The sequence below is a fragment of the Typopeltis vanoorti genome, chromosome 6 (genome assembly GCF_054136105.1).
Source record: "Typopeltis vanoorti isolate ZY-2024b chromosome 6, IOZ_Tvanoo_1.0, whole genome shotgun sequence".
Taxonomy (NCBI): domain Eukaryota; kingdom Metazoa; phylum Arthropoda; class Arachnida; order Uropygi; family Thelyphonidae; genus Typopeltis; species Typopeltis vanoorti.
This window is the reverse complement of record NC_143554.1, coordinates 94623811-94651326: the sequence shown is the minus strand read 5'-3', so window position 1 is coordinate 94651326 and position 27516 is coordinate 94623811. Positions and strand designations below refer to the sequence as shown.

The following is a 27516-nucleotide window of genomic DNA, read 5'->3' as shown; positions in this document are numbered from 1 at the left end:
TATATCATATCATATAGAAATAGAAATAAAGGCTGGCTTTCATATGCGCCTGGATCTCCATCTCCCTCTACACACTTGTACATGCTACAAGAAAAGTGTACTAGACCACATATTGTAGTACAACATATTGCTTATCTCACCTGAACCTTCAAAAATTCCTACTGAAAGAATTAGATATTTTTCTTTCTGCAAAATCTTCCAAAGAAAGCTATGCCAATAAATGTCTGGATGCTGTCTTTATTTACACACACACACACACACACACACACACACACACACACACACACACACACACACATACACCGAGTCTATGCAACACTTCATACATCATGTGGAGCCAATCTGGAAGCTGGAGAGCCAAGCCAGTACCATCGACAGGTTGTAGCGCAGAGGACAGCCTACCTCACGGCGTGGCTTAATAAGGGCGCTCGTTCAGCCATATTGCAGTAGGCGCCATACACTAACAATTCCTGTTAGCGTAGCAAATTCGGAAAGAAGTATTTTCAAACTTAAACTGATTAAAAATTATTTGCGAACAGCAATAATCCAAGAAAGATTGGTTGTTCTAGCAATTATATCGATAATGGCGGACATAGCTTATAATTTAAATTTGGAAGAGCTTATAAACAGTTTTATTGTGCGATATCCCCATAGAGCAAATATTTAATTAATATTATTATGTGATCGTTTTGCATTAACGTTTCTCTTGTAATAAAAACAAATAACAATGAGAGAATTTCTTATATTTTTGTCTTATAATTTATCAGGGGCGATATTTAATTGTTTGCTTCAGGGTGCGATCTAATCTGTCGAAGGCCCCGTGGAGAGTCGACCCTTGCTCAAATTTTGCCACCACAGAGAAGGAACAAAGAATTCAATAAAATAGTGGAAACGAGGAATCACCTTTCTCAGCATGTACTTTCTTATTTAGCGGAAAGAAACACCCAAGTTTTGGGAATTTCTTTGTTTATAAAATATTAAACAGAAACGAGACAAACAAATGGTCTAACGCCTTTTATTCAAAGGGATCTCTGCTTGCCTATCCGCTTTGCTAAATAAAAGGCGGAGGATTAATTTCATTTTATATAAAAAAAAATCAGCTAACGCCTTTTTGCTCCCGTATAGGGAGTAGGCGAGGCCGTTTTTAAGCTCTGTCTAACTTTTGGAGACTGAGTGGGCAGTTCAATCTCCACTGGTGGCAGCCAAAGGCTATCACTAATTAATCGGCACGCAGTGAAGAAAGCGGCTAGTGTGAAGGGGCTGCCGCCATCTGGTGGTTCCTAACCCTAACAATATATTTTTAATGTCTAAAAATAGTGTGGGTTCGACTGCCGATTTTCTTGAGTTTACCGGACGTAAAAAAAAACAAACCCCGAGTTTCCGGGAGGAAAAATTTTATTTATTTTTTACGAAACTAACCTTGAGAAAAATAAAGCACCCTCTTTTTTTTGTTGTGTTTAATCTAATGCAAATAGTTTTTTGTTCCAATTATTCGAATGTATATTATTATCAAGGTGAATAATCCTAAAAACTAATATTTTTAGTATATGAAGTTATCTGAAACAACGAAAGAAATACCAAACAAAATACCCACCACAGTTTTTGCTTTTACAATAATCGATCATGCATGATATTATTTATTAGCATTATCGTTTTATTTTCATGTCTGCTGACGAATGAAAACAGCTTGTGTCCACGCTAAAGGTTAGGCCTATATCGAAACTTTCTGCAAGTGGACCATGCGGTAGTTAAAGGTTTGTATTAGAAATCTAATTTCAGCTTATAGTGTGAATTTTTCCGAGAATAATAATCAACACAAATTTAGCTAATACTTGTCAACTGGGCTTATTATGATGATAGCTGAATGTAGTCCAAGAACTTGTGTTTGACATCTGTAATAAACTCTTGTAATGTAAAAATAATGATGCCACAACTTTTGTAACTTATGATAGTTTGAGAAGCGAATCTGTTCATTCAGAAGTATTAACTATAGTTTACATGTACATAAGACAGTGCACATTTGATGGAGGAAATTGCATCATCCAGTAAATTTTTACCAAGAATCAAAAGCTTAATTTATTGCAAGAATTGTAAATGTTTTAATATAATTTCATTAATAACGCAACAAATCTGAAACAGTTAAACTGTTTCTGCGCAAAATTTCAATATGTTAACTTAATATTGTTCTGATATCAGTTGCATGTTTTGTATTATTTCTTGAAAATCTTTGTAAACATGTCATTTTGATCTCAAAGATACAACATACTTAGATCTGAAAGTGATTGTAGATAACATGTATAGTGATGAAGAGAATATATCACACGACTGGCTTTCTAAATGCCTAAAAATAGCTGAGGTCTGAAAGTTAACAGTTTGGTAGAAGTAGCAGATGAATGTTGAGATACTTCAGTTATTATTGAACATGAAATAATGCAGTGGAACTTAAATATACTTGGTTCTTGCCTTCTGGTGGGGGGGGGGGATGCAACAATCGCCACTGTAAAGCATGAAGAAAAGTAGGAAGCATCATAGAACTTCTAGCGTCTCTGACTGTAGTGATTACTTTAAAAATTTGTAAAACTAGACTTGCCAGTGTGAGAAGACAAGGTTATCATCACCAGCGTTTGATCTTCATCCAAGTGTATATTTTACTATGACTAGAAATCATTTTCATAGCTACAGTAAGAGGAAGAAATGGTGAACTTATAAAAAACAGAGATGCAATAATCAAAAGAATTCAGGAATTTTATACTGAACTCTATGAAGACAAGGACTGAGATGTCCAAGAATCAACTATGGATAACTCGAGTGAGGAAGAACACGATGCCTCTGAGATCTTACAAGGTGAAGTGGAAATGGCACTGTGGGAAATGAAGAATGGAAAGGCCCCAGAAAAAAGATGGAATTATGGTCGACTTCTTAAAACTGGGAGGAAGCCCTGTCATCAAACAGCTGACTAAACTCGTCAATAAATGCTTAAAACAGAAAAATCCCAAAAAATTGGAACAATTCATTCCTAATATTAATGTTTAAAAAGGACAATAATGAAGAAATTAAAAACTACAGACCTATAAGCCTACTCCCCACCATATATAAAGTCTTTGCAAAAATTATAAATAATAGAATAAAATCTAAACTTTGAGGGAATGCAATCCTCTGAACAAGCTGGATTTAGGAAAAATTACAATACTTTGGACCACGTTCACACATTGAGACAGCTCATTGAAAAATCAATTGAATACAATAAACTCTTATGTCTGGCCTATATAGACTATGAAAAAAGCATTTGATTCAGTTAAAATATCTGCAATACTAAAAGCTCTTAAAATTCAGGGATTGATAAACCATATATTGAAACACTAAAACATATTTACAATAATTTATAATTATTGTAAATATGTTCCTACTACTACTACTACTGCTGAATTGGTCAACACAGCAGCCTTACCTCTCAGGGTTCTGTGGAATAGTCAGGCACTAGTTCTTTGTGTGCATTATCTGTATCCAAGATCTAATACAGGATATCAAACCAGATGCCTTGGAGTCATTTATAAACTATAATACCAAACTTTGTGCTCAAATTTGGTCTCCAGAATTTGAAGTAGGGATAAATTAACCATAGAAAGAGTGCAGAGGAAGATATCAGGAATGTACAATGAAGATTCACTGAAGGAATGGGGGACTGCAGAGTTTGGTAGATAGGAGAGGTGATCGATCGAGATTCCTAAACTGTTGAGAGGTAGTTACAGAGTTGACACTTTGGAGTTCTTTTGTTTGGTGGAACAGGGGAGAGGACAAGGGGCCATTCCTGGAAGTTACAAAAGGAAGTTGTGAGCAAGAGGGTGAGGAGTGGCTTCTTTGCATGAAGGGGTTGAACCGTGGAACAGATTGCCTGATAGTCATGAGAGCACAAAAGTCAGCCATGGGCCTCCCATGATGAGTCTTATGACTCCATGGAGGCCTAAATCATAATAATAATACTTGTTTATGGTCATTCACATTAATATAGTAGTAATTCTCTAGTGATCCATAAGGGTTTATCTCAAGTACATGCTATCCCAGGTTCAAGTAATTATCAGTTATGTAAGTAGCAACCTCAGTTGCAAATGCCCCTCAAAGGCATTTGGAAGGAATCATATAACCACTAACCACTCGGCCAACCAGGCCAGCAATGATTTATTGTCTTAAATATAAATGGATTTTAGGTTTGTCAGGGGACAGTACTGGATAGAGAACTGATGTGCATAAACAGAGAAAATAATGAGATAATGTGGAAATAGCGAGTATGAATGAAGCTACCTTTGAGACAAGTCAGAAAGAATAATTAAAGAATGATGCAGTTTCCAAAGTTTTCGAGTTGGAATGGAGCATCCTTAAAAGATGGACCTATGGGGTAAGTGTGATATTTTGCACATATACTAATGCTAGCAGCACCAGGAATAAGGGTGAAGAGTTTTTGGTATTGGTTAATGTCTTGACCAAAAATTATAGCCTTTATTGAGATTCAGGAGGATATGATTAAGATAGCATAAAAAGGATATTATGTGAATATCCTATGCATAGCAAAAGAATTGCAACTAACAAAAGTAGATGTTAAGAGGGATTGTGGGAGATTAAGTTATCTGGTTTCTGCTATGGACCTGGTTGTGCAAATTGGTAAATTAGTTCAATGTGCACAGGAAGATTAATTATAGGAGACTAATTATGGAGATTTACAGCAGATTGGAAGCAAGAAAGGACATGGGATGGGTAGGAGTTGGAATTTATACAGCTATTGAGAAACAACACACGATGGAAGGGACTTAGGATTTTAGATTTGCTGGATTTGGTGATAATATAATAGGAAAGGTCCACATCCTTGGTATCCATTTTGCCTCTAATTCTTCATCTGGAGGTGGCAAATTAGGTAGTTTTTGTTAAGAAGTAGTAGTAGTAGTTCCTTTTTTCTATTTTTCTCCTGGGAAAACTATAGGTGCTGATATGTGTTCTTTGCTAGCAGAAAAAGTTGAATTATATAATACTGTGTCCATATGTTGCATTTCATTTGATAATGAAACTGGCAGTTCACCATATTGTTGTGTATCGTTCCTAAAAACACCACTGAGAAAAAGTATATGTGGAACTATATGTGAAAGTATATGAGTGGATGTTGTGGCATAAGAATCCACAAGGAAAGGACATTAACAGTGCTTGGAGAATTGCTAAGGGATATTTGATAAGTAGAATTAGACTACACATTAGGGTTAGGCAGAAATATGTGGTACAAATTAAATGTATGAGTAGATTTGTTAGCAAGAGTTTTCAAAAAAGAAATGTTGAGGCAGTATAAAGGTGATGTGTGATACAGCAGTAACTAGGGAATAACCAAGCAAGGGTAATCAGATGGCATGGAAGGTAAAATCAATTATGGGAGGAAATTAGTTACAATTTTCTTGCACATTCTTGTATCATAAGAATGTGCAAGAAATTTAGCAGTGCCTTTGTCCAGGCTGTTTTGGTTCAACGCTGCCAAGATTACAAGAGAATGGAAGGAGGAGGAGGAGGATAAAATAGTTTCTTTATGTAAAGGAGGATCCAAGACAGGGAGCAAATTATATACCTGGTTTTGGAAAAGTTAATGTCAGAATTCAGGAATTCATTTTCTTGTTAATTTAAAGAAATCTCCTATGGCACAAGTATTTTTTTATTAATATTATTATTTGTGACACCTCTAAGGAGTCCAAAGACTCATCGCGGGAGGACACCCACTATACAGCTGTCTCCACAACTACTACTACCAATCATCTCCATCAACACCATCTACCGCCCACCACCACAACTAGTATTTTTTGTCTGTAAATTGCGTGTGTTCTGAACAGCCGAATTGTCTGCATGCGGGATGAAAAACCCGAGTATCTGGGAGAAAAAACCCTGTATCTCTTAAACAACAATGATACTCTATAGAAAGGGAGAAGATTGCATGAATTAGTACAAGGAAATCTTGACTCGATAGTGACAGTGCAGTCGGATAAAAGAATTGGCACCGCTGTGATACTGTGATATTTTGCATGCATTTGACAGGAAACAACATAAGTGCCTCTGTAGTGCAATTGAAGAATAGAGAAACATTGTGCCAATTTATTGGAAAAGACCTGAGTTTGATTCTTGTTCTGACTAGAGGAATCTTTATATGGGTTTTTTTAAATTGATGGAGAGTTAGCTGAACTCATATGGAGGTAGCAGGTTTTTTTTTTTTTCTCCCAGAAACTTGGTATTTTCAGTACAGGCAAATCAGAAATGAGAACACGTGCAATCTGGTGTTGGTGATGAGCAGCGGATGGCATTGAGGATAGTAGTGTTTGTATGTGTTTGGAGAATTAGGTAGAAAGGAGAAGGTGAGATGTGTGTGTGTGTGTGTGTGTCTGCAGCAGAGAAGAGTGTAGTACTCTCCCATGATGAATCCTTGGATACCACGTAATAATAATAATCTGTCAAATAAACAGGAACAAATTGGAAGGAATAAGGGGGGATAACTTACAAATCAAAAAAGTATAAAAAATAGTGTATAGTGGTTCTACCATATTCTGTGTTTGCCGTTTAATTTGTGCGTTATTAATGTTATTAAAGATTATTTTAAGTGTAGTATAAAATGTTTGCTCTTTTTCTGTATTGTAAACTTTAATCTATATTTGCCTCTTTATATTATTACTACCTTCTTATTTACCTTTTTACTTACTATTTACTGTAATGTAAACTTTAATCGGTGCTATCTTGTAATGTCTTATTATTTCTCTATCCTTCTTACGGTTCTTACTCTATCTAGTGTCTCCTTAGTGATTTACTCTTTCATACAAAAATCTATTCCTCCTTTCGCACTACTTGTCATATGCTTAAGAGTACTAGAAAATTTGTTTGTTCAGACTGCACCACCAGTATTCCTTTTTCAGCATAAGACTCAGTAATACGGCTGGTAGATCTCTCTCTCTCTAGCATAAACTCCTTCAATTAAAATAGCATAAACAGTCGTGGTCCACGTAAATTTTTTTTTCCTGCTCTCAGGTCTGAGTTTATTTTAGGAACAGTGCATTGTAAATCAAAAGATCAGGCAGTACTCTGTTGACATATAAATAAACACATTTATTTACACTAATACAAAAGTACATCAATTAGATGATAGGGAGGTTACTCTCTCTCTACCTATCCTTTAAAATTTAGCATTAAAGACTTCCCTTTGCAATTCTAAACAAACTATACAGCATAAATATTTATTTACTTCTCTGCTTATAAAAAGGACACTTCAAACCTATTCATAAAGAAATTAACTTCTTATGCCAAGTTATCTCACAATTATATTCCAATCACTAACAAACTAAAAGGCTTTCTTATAGACACTGCTTATTCCTAGTACCTTATATCTTATCAGTCCATCTAAATTATTTCTCCTAGATTACATAAAAGAAACATAGAACAAAATTTGGAATAAACTCACATAGGCTCTGTCATTTGGGTTGCACACTCATTCAAGGTTCTGCTCTAGAGTTCTCAATCTTTTCTTCCATCTCAGGCCTTAGATTTCTTTCTGCAGTGTTGCTTCACCTGGATCTCATCAAGGATTGTTGGCGGGGTTTTGGAATGCTGATCTCTGACACTTGTGGGCTCAGACAAGGGGCGGGGGTCCAACTTGTGAAGCTTATGCAGTCTCGTTCAGATGGCAATGCATTCTTCTCCGGGCGCTGAAGTCCATTCCTCGGTCATTAGCTTCCGGTAATCTTCCACAGCCAAGTCCTAGATCTAGACAGCCTCAGGTGGACCAGCGTCTGTTTCTTCTCTGCCTCCCTCCAACTTCTGGCATGCCCTAGCCGTATAGTCGTGTCCTCTATTTTCAATTGCTGATATCAATGTTCTCAATGCCTTTTTATTTCTCTGTCTCCGGGACCTTTCACGAAGGGTTGAGACCCCCGAAGAATTCGGCGATCTGGTATTAAAGCCGACTATTTCTTTGTTATCGTACGTGCACTTCAAAAATCCGATTTGTCAGATAGCGGAACCTATCTGTCTGATCCGCGGCGACCCTTTTAAGGCATACACAGAATTTTAAACAAAGGTTTCCTATGCACTTAGTTAAAACAATAACATATAGTTTCCAGTGACACAGCATTTACTCTTGTTGTTACATTCTTTGTTCACTACACTTGGGCAGGTTACTTTCCCATTGGAATATATACATTCTTTATACAAAGCTTATTTTTACAACACAAACTTTGATGTGATCTCTGTAAAAATCGATATAAAGCGCTTGTAAAATTCCAAGCTACATCGAATTTTACAGTAGTATCCAATTATTTACTGATATGCTAATTTAGGAAGGATGCAAAATTGATGTGTTACTCATGTAGGCGTGACTTGAATAAACCGTGGATAAAACATAATGGTTGACACTTCAGTGTATCAGAGTTATTTACTTTTTGGAATAAAAAGATTTGCCATCTCTATATTATTACTGTCATTGCACTGCTAGAAATTGAAGAGGCTAGGGATTTTAGTGACCGTGGACAAACAGTATATGATTGCTTGGATGTGTTAAAAAAAAAAAACTCTGAAAGTATCATCAGCTTATATAGAGCTCTGATACAGCCACATCTACTACTGATGTTTGGTGGGAAGGATTCACAGCAGATGACCAAGATCAGAACACCAGATCTCCACTCACCACAGGTGAGTTATTAGAGACAGGTGGCGAGACTTCTCAGCCTCGTTCTAAAAGCATTCAAAATGTATTGCCTTATTTTCTTCACATATTTTACACGTTTTTCATTTTAAAGCATCATCCCATTCTCTGTCAAGTTATTATTTGATCACAGGTGGTCTATAATGAATGCAATAAAAAAGGTTTATTTTCAACCAGAAGATAGTATCTTATGTAATTAATGTAATAAGTTAATTCCTTTGTAGACTGTTGGCCCCTGACAACAGTTCATTTGCATGAAGATACTCTCAATAATACCTTGCTGATGTTTTACATATGTGAATTAATTCCAGTCTCTGACAACAGGCACTATTTTTCTGTCACTCTCTGTTATAAAGTAAAGCTTATCCTGCATCTGCAGATTAATTTTGAAATAAACAAGCAGGTATTCTCAAATATTTTATTTTGCATAACTTTCAAGTCATCACCATTCTTATAAAAAATCAAAGATACCCTTTAAAGAATTAATTTAACAAGACCGATTTTCATTTATTTCACTACCAACTGTAATTCTCCCAACATCCTCTTTAATCCTTAATTAGGTATGCTGTAGTGTTGGTGTAAGTTTATTTTCTTAATTCACAATCTGAATTAGCTTAGTGTAATTATATATATAAATTTACATGATGAAAATGCTTTTTAATAGTGTTATTTAAAAAACAGTTATCTTGCAAAAGACAAGCCAGATACTAGATCACATTAGTGATCAAATAAACTTTGTCAGAAAAATAATAAAGTTTTCACAAACTTTATTATTTGGCTTTCCTTATTGAATTATTTGTATGGAAAGTTAAATAAACTAGGCCCTTTGTTATGGACAATTAATGAAAATAAATACAAATTCTTTTTAGTTTTTGAAGTGCAAACTTGAGGTTGACTCTCAATTTTGGTAAGGGAACAGAAAATATTAAAAACCCTGAAGAAAAGAGTTCTAACTAAAAGAGTTGCCAACTAAAAAACAATCAAGATGTATTTTCAAAACATATGGCTCAAGGAATTCAAGTGGATGTGTTCTAAAGACAGACTTGCATTCTGTAATGTATATTTTTTATATACTGCTGACCAGTGCTTTTTTTCTAGAAAAGAGGTGCCGGAACTCACATCTTGTTAAGCTTTTTATTAAAGTAAATGATATTCAGATCTTAATTTAAATGAAATATAAAGCAGCTGTAGCTGTCATGGAGTCGCATAAATGAATTAAATATAATTTAATTTTGTGTGCAGCAAATTCTCTGTGATTGAACATTTTTTTCAAAGTGAGCTCATCTGTAGCTTCTTATCTTTGCCAGAATATGTAATCTCATTGTTGGCCCATTCTTTAGAAATTTTCATTCCCATCTTTGTTTCAATCCCAAGAGTTCTAACTTTTCTGCAAGGTGTACAGCCAAGTTTCTTTTTACAAATATACATCCATTCATTTTTTGAGCAAAAATCATTTTTTTGATCTAATGTCCAGCAATTCAGCTAGTCATTTTCAGTTTGGCCTTGCTCCTCAAGATTAGCTTCAGATGATTCGAAAACATCAACTGGCACCATTATTTCCATATTTTTTTGACGTCATGTCTGTTATTATTCTGGGCTTTTTATTAATGGGACCAGTTGTTGAGAAGTAATTGAAAATCTTTTTCATTTTCAAACTTGGGGTCAGACTTTTACACTAAGAGTAAAAAAAAAAAAAAACGCTAAAAGGATATGAAAATAATGACGTTAAATTTACGTCAATTCAATAAAGATATTTTTTAGATAAATAAGTGTTTTACCGAAAATCTTTTGCATGTTGTCAATCACACGTCCATACAGCCACAAACGTAGATGCTAATGGCGTGTGCATCTGTACATTATTTCAAAAATTACTTTTGAAAAATTGAAAAAACTGTAAAAAAAATAGGTGCCGGAACGTCGTTCCGGTGCGTTACGCCAGAAAAAAAGCACTGCTGCTGACAAACTCTAGTGTACAAGGTTTTTGAGACCTTCAGTTCAATTTTCACAAAACATGCTGTGACATGGACTTGGCCAGAAATTGCCCAAGAAACATATCTATTGCTGTTTTTCAAAGAAAGATGGATAAAAGTGTTTGAATATCAAATGCCCTTTTAATACAGGCTATTATAATGCTGAATTCAATAAATCATTTACTGACTAAAAAAAAAAACTTCCTAGGCTTAGTAGTGGAACAGTATCAAAACGACACAAAATATAAAGAATTTTTCAGTTAGTACTGATGTCTTAAATAAAAATTAGTTAAGGAAATCAAACAATCTAGTAGTAGGTCTTCTTCTATATCCTTATACAGATAATATTAATAATAATAAAATTATAATAACAAAATATAATAGTAATATTAATTACCTGTCCTCCAATCATTGAGCTTATTTGATGATGCATAGTATCTGCCTCATCTTTTGCATCCCCTGGTTTATAGTAGCAACCAGCTGTATATTTTGTTCTGTTGGCTTCCATATGACACCAAGTGGACTCAATCGTGCTATTTTCCCTAGCCTTCAGTAGAACTGTTACTCTCTTTGCATTTCATCAGCTGTTATCAACAACATTTCCCCCCCCCCCCCTCAGCATTCTTTTCTCTCTATCCTTTCTGAAAATACAACACCCTTCATCTTCTGTCTCCCTAACTATATCATCTTCTGCTAGCCACGTCTCACTAATGCCTATATCCTTTGGTTAAGATGAACAACTAACCAATGCCAAAAACTCCTTCCCTTTGTTCTTGTTCCTGCATTAGTGTACATGGAGTGCAATAGCCCCTCCCTCTTCCCTAGGGCCACTGCTGTCCTTACTCTTTATACTAACAATTCCATTCTGGTTTGTTACCAGCAGTATTAACTTTGGAATTTTTTGCACATTCTTACTCAGCTGCTTCACTAGTGTCTGTGTATTCATTCAACAGCTTCCGTCCTAAAAGCTCTAACTTCATTCAACAACATTTTTTTTTCAGACTGAACACTAGATTCATTCCTATGCAAACCATCCATGTTGTATGAGTCCTTTTGTCCATCAAACTCACTTCACAAATCAATTAACTCCATATCTTTTCTCTTGCATAACTTATCATTCACTCCTTTGTTATCACTGCCTTCCTTCTCAACTCAATTCTGTCAGACTTAACTCTTTTCTTTTGCTACTTTCAGTAATGCTTTCATGTCCTGCATCATACCATACACATTTCCTTTCAAATTATTTGTTCCAGCCAAAATAATCAACTCTTTCACTTTATCCTTTTGTATTTTAATAACCTCATGGATATTGTTAATCTTAGTGCCCAGGAAGCACAATTTCATCACTCTGCTTATTTTTTATTTCTCTCTTAGTCAAGCATTCTTTTCTCATGCCACTTGCCAGACTTTATTGCATTCGCTCTAGCTCACATTTTGTCCTATGTCGTACTCCACGTAACCATGTTATCTCCCTCATTATTGGCAATGCCTCATTCTTCTGTCATTTTTATTTTCTCTCAACCCTGTCTTCTGCATTGTCACATGTTTTTTACATGTATTCTCTGTTAAGTCTACCGTTTCAATCTCTCCGCCTGACCCTTTACTTCTGACACTTGTTTTTGTAACATTTTTGGCATGTTCTGTCACCATTCTTACTTTCTAACCAAAGTTCATTTGTTCACCTTCGGTAATGAGTACATTTCACAGACATTTGCTGCGCATCGGTGCCATGCTATGTAGCTTACTGTACAAAATAACTTGTGTTTAAGGACAAATTTAACTGAAGTCTAATTATCACCACAGTATAAGCCTTCTAATACAATTCTAACTAATATTGCTATTTTTATTTAATTTATTTTTTTTTTTAATAAAACAACTTAGCTTTTGGAAGCTGAACAACAGAGCAGGGATCCTTGGAGGAGTTGAATATGTTTTTTTATTTATTTTTTAATTTTATAGGCATTTAAAAGTAGCATTATTTTATCTGATAATTCTTTAATATATAGAATTGCTATGGTTTTACTGTAATCTGTATTATTTCCATTTTTAGATATAGTCATTGTTCATAGATATATTCCTAATAATTTGTAATTCTTGCTTAAGAGCTTGCTCATTTTAGAGCAATTTCATATAGCTACACTTCTGAAGGTGTTAATGTCCCCAAGTTTTTGTGGACAGCGATGGTTGGAGTTTTGTATTGGCTGGTATGTATGGGCTTGAAGTAGACGGTGAAGGAGATAGACTGCCTGAGGAACACCTTAAATTTTAGGATACCAAGCATAATGTGCTAATGGCTTTTTAACAGTGTCTGATGGCCAAGAAGTGACAGACTTAAGTAATTAAGTTTTCTTTTTAATTCTCTTATTTGGATTATAGTTCACAAATTGATCAGTGTTGCTGTCAGAGACTAATTTATTCACTGGATGAAGGTAAGTTGATCTGTTTAAGGCAACCATAAAATTACCTTTGTCATAACGATATCCTTGTTAGCTTTTAATGACCTGATGGCTGCTAGCTATGTTTTGGTGGGATTGCTACATATTGCTATCCAAAATGTTACAGGTTTCTAAACATTTTATAGGCGCATGAGTGGTAGACATACTGGTAAAAACGTTTAACATGTAATGTTAATTAGAATTTATTAACAGCTCCTATATATTTTGTTTACTGTAACAAGAACATCATTCAGGGAGAGAGCAAAAGAAATAGTTATAGTATTCAAATTATAAACACAAGAATGTGTCAAACAGCATAAGTATACGTGTCTCAGTTCATAGTCCTGATGACATTTTTATTTATGTAACTTTGTATCTTATTAATGTTTCCTTTAATTACTTACAAAGCCATGTGATGAGATCTGAGCAAAGTAGCCCAGGTTTGGTCCAGTCAAGTTCTTGAATACTGCAACTAGCACATCCACATCTCTACCAGTGTTTTATGATACTGAGGCAATCTTGTGTTGTCTGCACTACCTTTGCAGAGTATCCCTTTGTACTTAGTTCTTTCACTCCCCCCAAACTCCTGTTTCCTTTAACTGCTCCATCAACAGAATACAGTCTTTCAATTTCTTCATGTTCTTTCTCATCTGTCACATGATGGGTTGAGTCTCCTACGTACAAATCTTTGTCATCTGCTTCTATCTCTGGCCGTTTCTGTTATCTCTCCTGAAGCTTGATAATTGTGACCTTTCCTTCAAAGACTATAGCCAAGTTCTTTTTGGTCTACCTCTTGATCACCTTCCTCCAATGATTCCATTCAAGACTATCCACCTTTGGTAATCTTTGGTAGAACATTCTTTGGAGGTGGCATCTTAATTGCTGTTTAAGAAGTATAGCTATGATATCATCTCTATAGTTTAATTCATCTTAGACTTGCTCATTTGTTTTGTGTTCTGAACAGAGTCTTATTTATTTTTCTTAAGTATTAAGAACTGCTCTAATTTTTTGTATTTCTTTCTGTTTGAGTGTCGAAGTCTTTTATTATTATTATTATTATTATTCATGACACCTCCAAGGAGTCCGAAGACTCATCGCGGGAGGACACCCACAACTGTGTCAACCACTACCACCAAACCTCTACTACGAATCATCTCCATCAACGCCATCTACCGCCCACCACCACTACCACAACTAGTATTTTTTGTCTGTAAATTGCGTGTATTCTGAAGGGCCGATTTGTCTGTATGCAGGATGAAAAACCCGAATTTCCGTGAGAAAAAAACATGCTAAGTCTATATGTTGCTGTAGGTATAATAATGATTTTATAGAGTTTTAGTTTGAGACCTTTTTGAAATGCTATTATTTTTCTATATTTTGTTTAATTTATTCAAATTAGACCATCCTTTGTTAAGTCTGTATTTTACTGTTTCTGTGTTGTCGAGGTTGTGAGTAATGAGACTGCCAAGATGTGTAAATTGCTTTACTTGTTCAAGTATGTGATTTTCTAAGTTTATTGAAATTTTTTCCTTATCTCTTCCTATTTTCATTGTTTTAGTTTTCCTTAGTTTAATGAAATCTCTAGATCAAATAATTTAAAACTTTTGCACTTAGCTATGTTAAATTAGCATCCCCAGTATATACTTGTCCCACTAATGTTTATTAGGGGGGGGGTAGATATACAGTCCTTAGGGAGGCAGTTGAATGTATGAATGAATATAATATGCCCGAGCGAATAAGCACAACAAATCAGAGTGGGATAGTTAATATAAGGCATCAAGGTAGGGTTGAGGCTAATAGGGGTCTTAAATTCATGTACACTAATGCTAGGAGTATTAGGAACAAGAAGTGTTCCTAATGCTAGTGGGATTGAATGTGATGGATATAGTGTGCTCAGGAATGACAGGGAGAATAAAATGGGGGGGAGGAGTATTGTTGATGATAGCTGATGAGCTACAGCCAAGGAGAATAGAAGTTGAATTGCAAGATAGAGAAAAGAGCACATTTGAGGCCATTTGGTGTGAGATTGTGGCTAGCAGAACTAAATATACAATTGGGTGCTGCTATAGACCAGGTGATGGAAAAGATGGTGGTGACAGTATGCATAAGCAAATAGAAGAAATGAGTGGAAGGAGGGTAATTATTATGTTAGATTTCAACTATGGTCGCATTGATTGGAGTGAGGAGAGGAAGGAATTGGATTTTATGCGGTTATTAAGGGATAACTATCTGCGACAGCATGTAATGGAAAATACTAGGGGTCAGAGAGTGCTTGACCTAGTAATTACATCTGAGGATTTGGCGGTAACAAATATGACCACATTGCCACGAATTGGTGAGAGTGATCATAGGGTCTTGACTTGGGAGGTGGCTAAAGGTGTGGAATTTTCAATTAAGACAGGGTACATGTGGAATTATCGGGCTGGAAAGTATGACAAGCTTAGGAGTTTGATTGGTTCAGTGCCATGGCATGTACAACTGCAAGGACTAGAAGTTGATAGTGCATGGGAAGCAGTTAAGAAGTGTTTGCATGAAGCAATGGCTGACTGTATACCTAGAGTCCGAATAATAAATCAAGTAGGGGTTAAATGGATGAATAACACCATTAAGCTTGAGCTGCAAAAAAAGAAACAACTATGGAGGGAATTTAAGGAGAAAGGTGACCGGCAGGCACATGAACGGTATAAAGCGCAGGCCAGAAGGGTAACGAGTGTGGTAAGAAAAGCAAAAAAGGATTACGAAAGAACATTGGCCACGCAGGCTAAAGAGAATCCTAAACAGTTTTTTAGATATGTAGTAGCAAGTAAAAGGAAAAATGTACATGGCAGATTGATTTTAAAGAATGCCGATGGTAGGGAGGTAACTGAATCAGTTGATATAGTTGAGTTACTGAGTGAGCACTTTGCAAGTATATATCATCCAGGTGGTGACATTGCAGAAACGAATAAACCAGTAGATTATACGGGAATTGTGGTGAATGAAGTGGAGGTGAGTAGTCTATTGCATAACCTCAATGTCAATACATCCGTGGGATTGGATGGTATACCAGCTCGTGTCGTACGAGAAGCAGCTAAAGAATTGTCAGTACCCTTGACCATTTTGTTTAATTTGAGTCTCGGGTCTGGGTTAGTCCCGAGGGGGTGGAAAAAGGGGAAGGTGGTTCCAAGACTGCTGTTGTAAATTACCGACTGATTAGCATATCAGGAAACATTGTCAAGGTCTTAGAGAAATTAGTCAAGAAAAGAATACAGTTTGGATAGATGAAAATGGGATATTGTATGGGGGACAACATGGTTTTGTGAAGGGTAGATCATGCCTCAGTAACTTGCTCACGTTTTATAACACAGTGACGGCTGAACTGGATAGGGATAATGGGTTTACAGTGATACTACTGGACCTTGCCAAGGCCTTTGATAGGATACCACATAGAACCCTAATCAGTAAACTGGAGCAGATGGGGATGGATATAGGTTTGGTGAGATGGATAAGAGGGTGGTTGAAGGAGAGATACCAGAGAGTGGTTTATTCAGGAGTGGAGTCTAAAAGACGGCTTGTTACTAGTGGTGTGCCACAGGGCTCTGTTCTTGGACCACTGCTTTTCAATTTGTTCATCAATGATATAGGAAAGGATTGAGAGGAAGTGTTCGCTTGTTTGCTGATGATGCAAAGTTGGGTAGAGCAATTGTGAGTGCACAGGATGTCAAAATTTTACAGGATGATTTGGATAGTTTGGAGGACTGGGCTAGGAAAAATGGATGTCAATTTAATGTGGCAAAGTGTAAGGTTATGCACTTTGGGGTGAAAAGAATAGCAACAGTATATCACATTGGTGGAACCGTACTCCAGGAGATTGATGAGGCCAGAGATTTGGGAGTGTTGGTGGATAGGGAATTGAAGTTTAGGGGGGCACATTGCAAAAGTGACTAAATCAGCTCATCAAATCACTTGGTTTCTGAAAAATACTTTAACATGCAGAGACAAACAAGTTGTTGTTCCTCTGTATCGAGCGTTGATAAGACCCCATCTGGACTACTGTGCCCAGTTATGGGCACCAGGGTTTCTTCGTGATGGGGAGGAAGTGGAGAGGATCCAGAGACGAGTGACCAAGATGATAGGTCTGTGGAATGAATCTTATGAGAATAGGTTGAAGATTTGTGGGTTGCAGAAATTGGACGATAGGCGAAGGAGCGGTGATATGATTGAGACATTCAAATTACTGAAGGGTTTTTATAAGATTGATCCAGAAGATATTTTTGAAAATATGACTGGTGGTGGGAGGACTAGGGGCCATGCATGGAAGCTGGGCAAGAGCGTGGTTGACAAGGGTGTTAGAGCTAGGTTTTATACTTGGAGAGTGGTGAATGAGTGGAATAAGCTTCCAGAGTCTGTTGTGGGTGCTACGACCGTGAATGAGTTCAAGGCAAGGTATGATAGATACTGTGTCAGTGTCGAATAGTTGTTCTTGACATGATGTTAGGGCCTCCCTCGATGAGTCTGTCGACTCCTTGGAGTTGCCCGGAACAATAATAATAATAATGTTGTTGTCGAGTCCATTGAAGAGCTTCTAGATACGACCATGGATCTGTAGAACTGCTTTGGCAATCTGTTGAACTTTGGAGTAGAGCTTTTCTCTAGGGTTATTGTCAATTTTCTGTAGAGGAGTAGCAGCATTTGCTGGAAAATAATAGATATGGGCAAGTGTTAGTTCAACTCCTGGAAAGTTCTTGCATGTTTCATAGCTTCTACTACTATCTGGCTGAATTTTCATGCCTTTAAAATGTTCTGTCCTTGAGCTGGTGATGATTGTGGTTATTTCTCTATTTTCATTAATAATTTCGCTGATTTCATTCTTCTTCTTGATAGTCTGTTTTACCAATCTTATTTTGGCAACAGAATTAGCATCAGTTAGTGATAGTGGGTGTAATTTTTGAGGTAAGTATCTTGTTTCCTTGGCTAGTCTGCTCTTTGTTTTGTTTTTCCATTTTTTAATGCCTCAAGTGCAGATTTTGAGTTGCTGTTGATGGTTATTACTGGTTTTGAGAGATAGAACTTGAGAGCTCTTGTATGGCTGTTAAATCACAAGTGAAGTTTGAAGCTATTTTGCCAGCTGTGGTTTTGATTTGTGTTTTCTCGTCTCCAGGTAGAGTTAGAAAAACCTCTGATCCTCCATGGTTGAGTGCTTCATCAGATGTTCCATCAGTGTAGGCAACGACATGGTTTAGATTAGTGTGAAGTCCTTTTCTTTTATTTTCTTGTTGTGAATCCTTTTTTGAACAAGGTTCTAGGAGATTAAAGTTTATCATTGTGTTTTTTGGTAGAATAGTGGAAAAGAATGGTTCTTTGCCTGTTTCAGTGGACAGGTGCTCTAAGTCAATCTGTTTTCTAATTTCATGATCATATTGTAAAGTAGATTATCTCCTTAGTCTAGCTTTTCTTGTCCAGGCATAAAAAGTCCTGAGTGATCCTGTAGTTGGTTCCTGATTCTGTTAGTGAATTTAACTGTGGAGAGTTTTTTTCTGTCCTCTAGTATGTGAAGCCCACACTCTTGTTGAGTTTTAAATTATTTGTGAATGAAACTGCACCTATAATAATTTTTACTGTTCTTGATTGTACTCTGTCAAGTTTTTCTTTTGAGCTAGTAGAAGCTGGAGCTCAGATTGATGAGGTATATTCCATAGTGGGTCCTATGAGTGGCGTATATGTAGTTTTGAGTGTCTTCAGTTTTGCACCCTACTTTGTTCCATAAAGCCTTTTGATGATATTAAGCTTTTTAAGAACTTTATTAGATATATTTTTAATATGAGTTGTAAATCTCAGTTTAGTATCTAGGATTAGGCCCAAGTAATTTGGAGACTTTGTTTTTTCAGTTTTGGTATTATATATTTTGATTTTCAGGTTGTAATTGTTTTTTTTTTTTTTTTTTTTTTTTTCTTCTTCTATCAGTGGAAGATGCTCAGTTTTGTTTTTTTCTGGATTTATCTGTAATTTAAGTTCCTTTGCCCACCTTTCTAAGCCTTTAGTGAATTATTTAGGATTTTTTCAGATTGTTGAGGATTACTGCTTGTGTGCCATATTGCTATAGGCAGATGATTTAGCAATATCATCACTATATCAGGCTACTAATTACAAGCCAATCTCTGTATCTGGAGTTAAGATGTTGGCAAAGTTGGTGAGAACATTGTTAAATTGGCTTGATAACAGTAGCAGTCTTTGAATGTCATAATGGATGGGTGCATTGGGGGGGGGAATCATGTTTTTCAAGTTTATTTATATACTTGTATTCATGTCCTATGCTGCCATTTAGATCCTCAACGGTTTCCTTTTTTGTTAACTGCCTCTTATGACTTTAAAAATTCCTCCAGTTCTTAATAGAGCCTTCTGTCATGCCCATAAGCTCAAATGATGCTTGATTCTCCATTTTGACGTTTGCCTACTTGAAATTGCCTGTCATTTAAGATGATCTTCATGTTTAGAGTTAAATACTGTAGCTATTTCTTCATTTAACTCATTATTGCTATAATATACAGTGGTACCTTGGTTTGCGAGCATAATTCGTTCCGGAAACGTGCTCGTAATCCAAAGCACTCGTATATCAAAGCGAATTTCCCCATAAGAAATAATAGAAACTTAGATGATTCGTTCCAAAACTCAAAAATATTCATATAAAAATGATTAATACAAAATACATAAAGTAATCGAATTTATTAATTACAGTAATTGTATTGGGTAGGACTACTTTCATTGTCACTAATGGAATCACTGCTATCTGTTGACTCTTTTTCTTTTTGTGTGACTTTAACATATCCAATGACACTTGCTTTTTCCTCCTTTTGAGGATTTCACAGAAATATGACATTGCATTGTCGTTAAACAGATTCATTGCTCGCACTGCCATAGCCATAGCATTTTACATACCTCCCTAATCTCATTTGAAGTGAGGGATGTCTCCGTCTTTTTCTCATCCTCCTCAGACCAGATCTCCTCCATAACCCCATGCTGTTGCTCGTGATGCAGATCCATCAGTTCGTCGGTGGTAAACTCCTGGCCATGTTCCTCCACCAGCTTTTGAATGTCGTCCTCATTCACCTCCAGTCCGATGGTCTTCCCCAAGGACACAATTTCATCAACAACTGGCAGCTCCTGTTCATGAGCAAACCCATCAACACAATCAGACCACAGTTTTCTCCAAGCAGAATTAAGGGTTCTCTTGGTGACCCCATCCCAGGCTTTATCGATGATCTTGACGCAGTTTACGATGTGGAAATGATTTTTCCAAAACTCTCGGAGGGTAAGGTTAGTTCCTTCGGTCACCTCGAAGCATTGCTGAAATAGTGCCTTGGTGTAAAGCTTTTTAAAGTTCAAAATGACCTACTGATCCATGGGGTGGAATAGTGTTGTGAGGAAGGAACTTGACCTTAATGAACTCAAATTCTTCCAGTAAGTCGTTCTCAAGGCCTGGAGGATGAGCAGGAGTATTATCCATAACCAGCAAGACTTTGATTGGCAATTTTTTTTCTAAAAGGTATTTCTTCACTGCAGGACCGAAGACCTTGTTAATCCACTCAACGAACAAGGTATGAGTGATCCAAGCCTTGCTGTTGGACCTCCACATAACGTTTAACTGGCTCTTCTGCACCTTACATTTCTTGAAGGCTCGTGGATTCTCAGAATGATACACGAGCAAGGGCTTGACTTTGAAATCACCGCTTACATTAGCACACAGCAAGAGGGTGAGACAGTCTTTCATGGGCTTGTGACCGAGCATTGCATTCTCTTCTGCTGTAATGTAGGTCCTCTTTGGCATCTTTTTCCAAAAAAGCTCCATCTCATTGCAATTAAAAACTTGCTGCGGCAGGTAACACTCGGAAACCATGAGCTTCTGGAACTCGGCAACGAACGCCACAACTGCCTTTGCATCTGAACTCGCAGCCTCTCCGTGCCTCACACCACTATGGATGCCACTTCTCCTCTTAAAGTTATCAAACCATCCCCTGCTCACCTTGAAGCCTTCTTCGTTTTCTGTAGATGTACCTGGCAGTTTACTTACGAGGTTGGCGTACAAGGCCTTTGCCTTCTCACAGATCAAGTTCTTGGTTCAAGTTCACAGTATCACCTGCTAGTTGCTTCTCATTTATCCACACCAAAAGCAACTTTTCTACATCTTCCAGAATACGTGGGCGTTGCTTTGATACTCTCGTGACTCCTTTTGCTACATCTTGCCCCCCCCCTTAGTTCTTCTTTCTTTTTTAATACTGTGTAAATCGTTGATGTAGACTTCTTATAAAATCTTGTAATGGCTGCCACTTGCATACCTTGTTCGTGCTTCCCGATGATTTCCTTCTTAACTTCCACTGTAATCATCTCCTTCTTCTTACTGCCTTCCTTTTCAACCCTTTTCTTCATTGGGGCCATTATTGTAGTACAGTTAATAAAGAACAGTCCCTACATTTGGACACAAAATAAAAGAAATGCTTTATGCACACACACATGGTCATAACGCTAGCATGAATGTTAACTATACGAATGAGGTATGCTGACTGAGACCGTGCATGTGATCACAATCCCAAGCGGCTTGTGATCACATGACGCTCGGCAGACAAAGCGTATAGGTAATACAGTACTCATGTTGCAAGATGTCGCTCATTTATCAAGTTAAAATTTATTAAAAATTTTTGCTCGTCTTGCAAAACACTCGCAGACCAAGTTACTACTGTAAGGTCTTATAGTTGTTATTTAAAAGAATCTCACCAGTTTGTCTTCTTTCTTTCAGTAACACTGTTGAGTTTGTTCAATTTTAGACTTTTCAGGGTCTACCTTGATTTACTGATGAAAGCCTTGTTTATCATTGCTCCAGCTGGAGCATTACCTGGTGAAACAAAGTTTCTGTTAAAAAATTATGCTAAAACAAGATTCATGCTGAAAAAAAAAACCTTGGTTAAAAATTTTGGTAGAGCAAAATGAAATATTCACGACATTTCATCTTGCTGCACTATTTTTTTTTTTTTTAAATCAGTACAGAACACAATGTGGTCAGCTAACCCCAAATTTTCTGTGCTGTTAGCCTAGTGGCTATGCGCTTCGCAACCATATGCCTGGGGAAGGAGTGTCCTAGGTTTGATTCCCGTCGACGACGTGAGGAGCTTAAGGATCTTTCTCAGCTATAGCCAAGTTAGCCAGCTTTGGGCATGGACAGCAGGACTTTTCTTTTGACGTTAAAACCTTCTTTTACCAAGAATTTTATAACCTCATGATACTCATTTTTACATTTCAAGGGATACAGACAACACTTTTGCTTCAGACATCTGTATAAAATAAACTACTTGATAGAATGACTTGCAATCTTGCTGATAGTGTTGCCATCTCTGGTCGAAACCAAGAACTTTTCAGACCACCCTTATATAATAGAACTATCATACAGTTTCTCCATTCCTGTGGCATCTTTCCTGAGCTGAGACTTGAATTATACAGACATGTAAAGGGCCTAGCTAATTTGGCTGAACATTGTTTTAGTGTATGTGCTGATATCCCATCTGTTCCTGTTGCCAAATTCTTAACTTTTCTTGTCTGCATTATATATATATATATTTTTTTTTTTAACCTTTCACTCTTATTCTCATGATATTCCTTCCACCTTGTTTTCTTCTTATGGATATTTTGTTTAATGAGATTGCACATTCATTTTGCTCTCATTCATGTGTTCTTCAAATACAGTCACTTCCAGCTTTGTAGTTTAGCATGTAACCTGTCCTGATTGGAGCATCCATATGGCATGATTGCTATCACCAACTGGTAGCAAAGCAGTCACATTTTAAAGCTAGATTCCTTCTGATGTGCTAATGACCTTTGACCTTGAGTTTCCCTTCTTTCGCATGCTGTTTGAGAAAATTGTCTTACAACAGCTGACTAATTCTCCTTCATTGTTATGAATTTTCTCTGCCACCCAATCATTCTTCTAATAATCTGAGTCACTCGTAATGATTACTCTTTTAGTACCCACATCATGGTCACTTGGTGGCTGCATTTCATTGTCCTCAGTAACTGAACTACCAGGTCTGTAGCAACACTCCACCTTATCCTATTTTATCCTGTTAGCATCCACTCCAAATGGCCTCATATTCACCACTGCAATGTTTTTACCCTAACTGGACTCAAATCATCAAATATCATTAGTAATACATTTTCTCTCTCCCTTGTCTGTTCTATCTTTCCTAAAAATACTATACTCTTTACACTCAATCCAAGTTACAACATCTCCATGTGGTCTGCTATTAAACACACCTTCAGTTAATAAGACCACCATAATGGTTCCTAGTATCATGACAAAAGTTGAACCCAGTTATTTTCCAACTGAAACTTGTTTATTGTGTCATTCATCTACTGTAGCTGTGGATATGTTCAGTGCATGAATATGCGATCATATCATGCATGCATGCTGAGCAATGCTTATTGAATGGAGCAAGGGTCATTTGTCAAGTTTCTGACTAGCAGTTTGATCCCAACATCTGATATTATACTGTTTGGAACTGATTTTTGTTCATGTCTCTTTAAGGGATTCCTTATGGAAGTCTTTCAACGTAGATCATTTTAATATTTCATTTAAGAGTGAAATAGGCAGTTTATTTGGAAAAAAGGTTGCACTAAGTGTATATTTTATCTGATCTCTTAATAATCTTAATTAGTATTTAATTCTACTTTTTTTTAGTTAATTATTCCTCAAAAAACTGCTCCATCTCTGGCAAAGCAGAATTGGGTGTTAAGCATTGCCGGCTTGTACATAAGCACTGTAACACTGCAGCACCCCCAAGGAAAAAACGAAAAAGTTAAATTTTGTTTGTGTTTATAAATAATAACAGTGCTTAAATCATTATATAAATACAATACGACATGTTAAAGGTTACAGCTTATGTTTCGACATTGATTGAATAGTTAATAATTGGAATTGTTCGATTAATGCTTTAGATTACGAAACAAATGCACTGCGATCTAACACAGTGTTGGAATTATGTTTGGTCAGTTCTGGTTAGACTCGTCAATATTCGTTTGCACTTGTCACTGCATGTAAGAAGTGAATCTGACACTGCTCGTTGGGCAGTGACGCTACAGATAAATTGTATGCTTGCGAATGTTATTTCTGTGAGATACAAAACTTTTATTATTGGTATGTGTTCGTAGTGAGGGTGAAACATTTTTAGTTAAATCTTATTTTATTCTGTTAAAATAACATATGTATTTATTATAAATACAAGGCTGAATTATGAAGAGTGTCACTGTTGAAAATATGAAAAGAATTACATTTTCTCAATTATCGTTACACGAAACAAACGCGCAGTGTCACTACAGATATATTGTATGCTTGCGTACGTTATTTCTGTGTAAGAAACTTATTATTGGTGTGTGTTTGTAGTGAGGGTGAAATATTTTTAATAAAGCAATTTTTGTAATATGTAAATTTACTTTTTAATAAATTGGTTACTGATTACGAAAAATAAATTATTTTTCTTATTTTGTATATGCAGCACCCTCACTTAAAATATTCACCGGCCACCACTGGTGTTAAGTAATTCATTTCATCAGTCATTTTTTTGCACAATACATGATGTGCAAATTCATTTGCTAATTCTGCTTTGGTTATTTATAGTTTGAATATGCAAAGTAGGCCTGTAATAAATCAGTTAAGATTTTAATGTAAAAAATAATTTTATAGTCACTTTTCTGTAATATTGTAAACCATAAATTCATAAATGGACCTTTCATTTTAGGAATGAAGTTACCTAAATTGTAAATTTTATATATTATAATTAATGAAATATGAATTTATGAAACTTAATATTTGATATCATTTTTATACAATATTTAGGTTTTTTTTTTCCTTTGCATTTTTTGTAGATTCCTGAAACAAAAATTGGACTTCATTTAATAAATCATTATGGGGAAAGCAAGAAGGAAATCAAAGCAAAAATATCATTTAAGTGAAAATATGCAAACAAAAAGTAGTAATAAAAAAATAAGTATAAACCCATTTGAGATCAGATTAAATAATCAAAAGTACAATGTTCTTGGTCGAAAGAAAATGAAGAATGAAAAGGGTATTCCTGGTATTTCACGAAGCAGAGCCATTGAAAAAAGAAGCAAAACACTATTGCAAGAGTATCTATTTAAAAACAAGACTGGCTGCATTAAAGATCGGCGAATTGGTGAGTTCAGTAAGGAAATGTCAAAAGATGATAAGATGCTTGCACGTCTTGCAAGCCAAAAGAAGAAACGTTACAAAACTAACATGTATAGTCTGAATGATGATGAAGAACTTACACATAGAGGTAAACCATTATCTGAAATAGATAAATATGACAATCCTTTTACTGATTCTGAGGAGGAGGAAGATAAATTAGATGCTGATTTTGTAAAAGAAGCTCATTTTGGTGGCTTTCTCCAGAAGAAAAACAGTGATTCTCATAAGGAACTAATTGCAAAATTGATTGCCGATAGTAAGCAAAGAAAATATGAGAAACAGAAAGAAAGAGATACTACCCTTGAGTTAACAGAAAAATTAGATGATGAGTGGAAAAATATTCAGTTATCCATTTCAAAATTTAAAAAAGATCCAAAAAAAACACATGAAAAAATTGATAGTTTTGATAAGGTAGTTCGAGAACTGAAGTTTGAAGCAAAAGGTAAAGCAACAGAAAGGTTGAAAACAGCAGAGGAGGTTGCTCAGCTAGAAAGGAAAAAGCTTGAAGAGTTAGAGGCTCAGAGATTACAGCGCATGGTAGGTTTCCATAATAATGAAAGTAAGCATTTATCAGCAGATGGGCTTTATGATTATATGCAATACAAAATTGAGACTGAACACTGTGATGATGTTAAAGCCAGTACAGAGGTCAGTGAGTTTAGTAACAAAGCCGAGAATAAACTATCTCAAGAAAATTCTGATAGTGATTGTATAGATAAAAGTGAAGATGAAGAAAGTAATTATTTTGGTCTTGAATCTGAAGAGGAAGAAAAAAACGAGTCACGTGAAATGCAGGAAGTAATTTTTGAAAATCCTGCTGTAAAAAGTAATTTTAAACATGTATTGAAAACTTCCAAGGACATATCAAAGGAAATACCATATGTTATAGAAGCACCATCTTCATATGAAGAATTTCTTGAATTGATGTCAGACTGTAAGGAGGAAGAACAGGAACTTGTGATAAATCGGATAATCAAGTGTAATCATATTAGTTTGAAAAAAGAGAACTCTGCAAAGTTACAAACACTTTTCACAATCCTTTTGCAATACATATGTGATATTTGTAATGAATCGAAATTGAGTTTATCAGTGATCAATCTGTTAGTACCCCACATGCATATGTTATCACAGTTGATTCCTGAAGTTACTTCAAATAGCTTATTGCATGCTATTCTGGAAAAGCAGAAAGAATATCAACAACTTTGCCAAAATAGAGGGGGAACTAAGATCAGAAAGCCACAGTTAAGTGCTCTAATACTTTTAAAATTAGCTGGTATTCTTTATCCAACTTCAGATTCAATTCACCCAGTAATAACTCCAGCCATGATTTTTATGAGCCAAATACTTACATATTGTGATTTTAATACAATTGAGAGTATTTTAAGTGGCCTGTTTACATGTAATTTATTTTTTGAATATGTTGCTCTCTCCAAACGTTTTGTACCTGAAGCTCTGAACTATATTAAGCAACTTTTGATGCTGGCTACAGAAAATGAAAAAGAATTTACTAGTATTCTACATTTTAAACCCAAATGTAAATATCCACATATTTTAATTGTGAAAAAAGATGTGAAGATAGAACATCCAAAACTACTGAAGATCAGTATGTTAAGAGAAGGTTTAGATGACAACTATGAAGAAATCAAAGTTTCTATAATTAAGACCTCTCTGTATATTTTGAATGAATTTGCTGTTCTGTATAAAGATTTGCCATCATTTCCTGAAATTTTTCAGCCTTTTTCATCCACCTGTGCTTGTTTACCCTTAAAAAGATATAATGAGGATATTCAGGCTAGTGTTGGGCAGTTACTTGCTGCAGTACAGGAAAAAAAATGTAGAGTTGCACTTACACAAGGTAAAAAGAAACCTCAGGCACTGAAACTTTTAGAACCTAAATTTGAAGAAAACTTTTATGACAAAAAACATCATTCAAAAAAGTTACCACCTCAGAAGCGAGAATTACAACGGTTAATCCACAAACATAAACGAGAAATGAAGAAGGCTATTAGAGAAATAAAATTAGACAATAAATTTTTGGCTCAACAAAAGTTAAAAGAAACTTTCGAGAAGGATGCACAAAGAAAAAGAAAATTTAATTTATTGTTGCATGACTTAGCAAATCAAGAACATGATTTTAAAACAACTAAGAAAAATAAAGTGTGATAAAACATGTGA

The 27516-nt window shown here is 35.8% G+C and overlaps 1 protein-coding gene across 1 annotated transcript; it reads left to right on the top strand.

Annotated features, from left to right (window-relative positions):
- The first annotated feature begins 1362 nt into the window (after positions 1-1362).
- On the top strand, positions 1363-27516 carry l(3)07882 (Nucleolar protein 14 homolog l(3)07882). Its single transcript, XM_090395035.1, has 2 exons — positions 1363-1754; positions 24999-27516. Exon 2 carries the CDS (start codon positions 25039-25041, stop codon positions 27502-27504), a length of 2466 nt encoding a protein of 821 aa, XP_090251161.1. The 5' UTR covers positions 1363-1754; positions 24999-25038; the 3' UTR covers positions 27505-27516.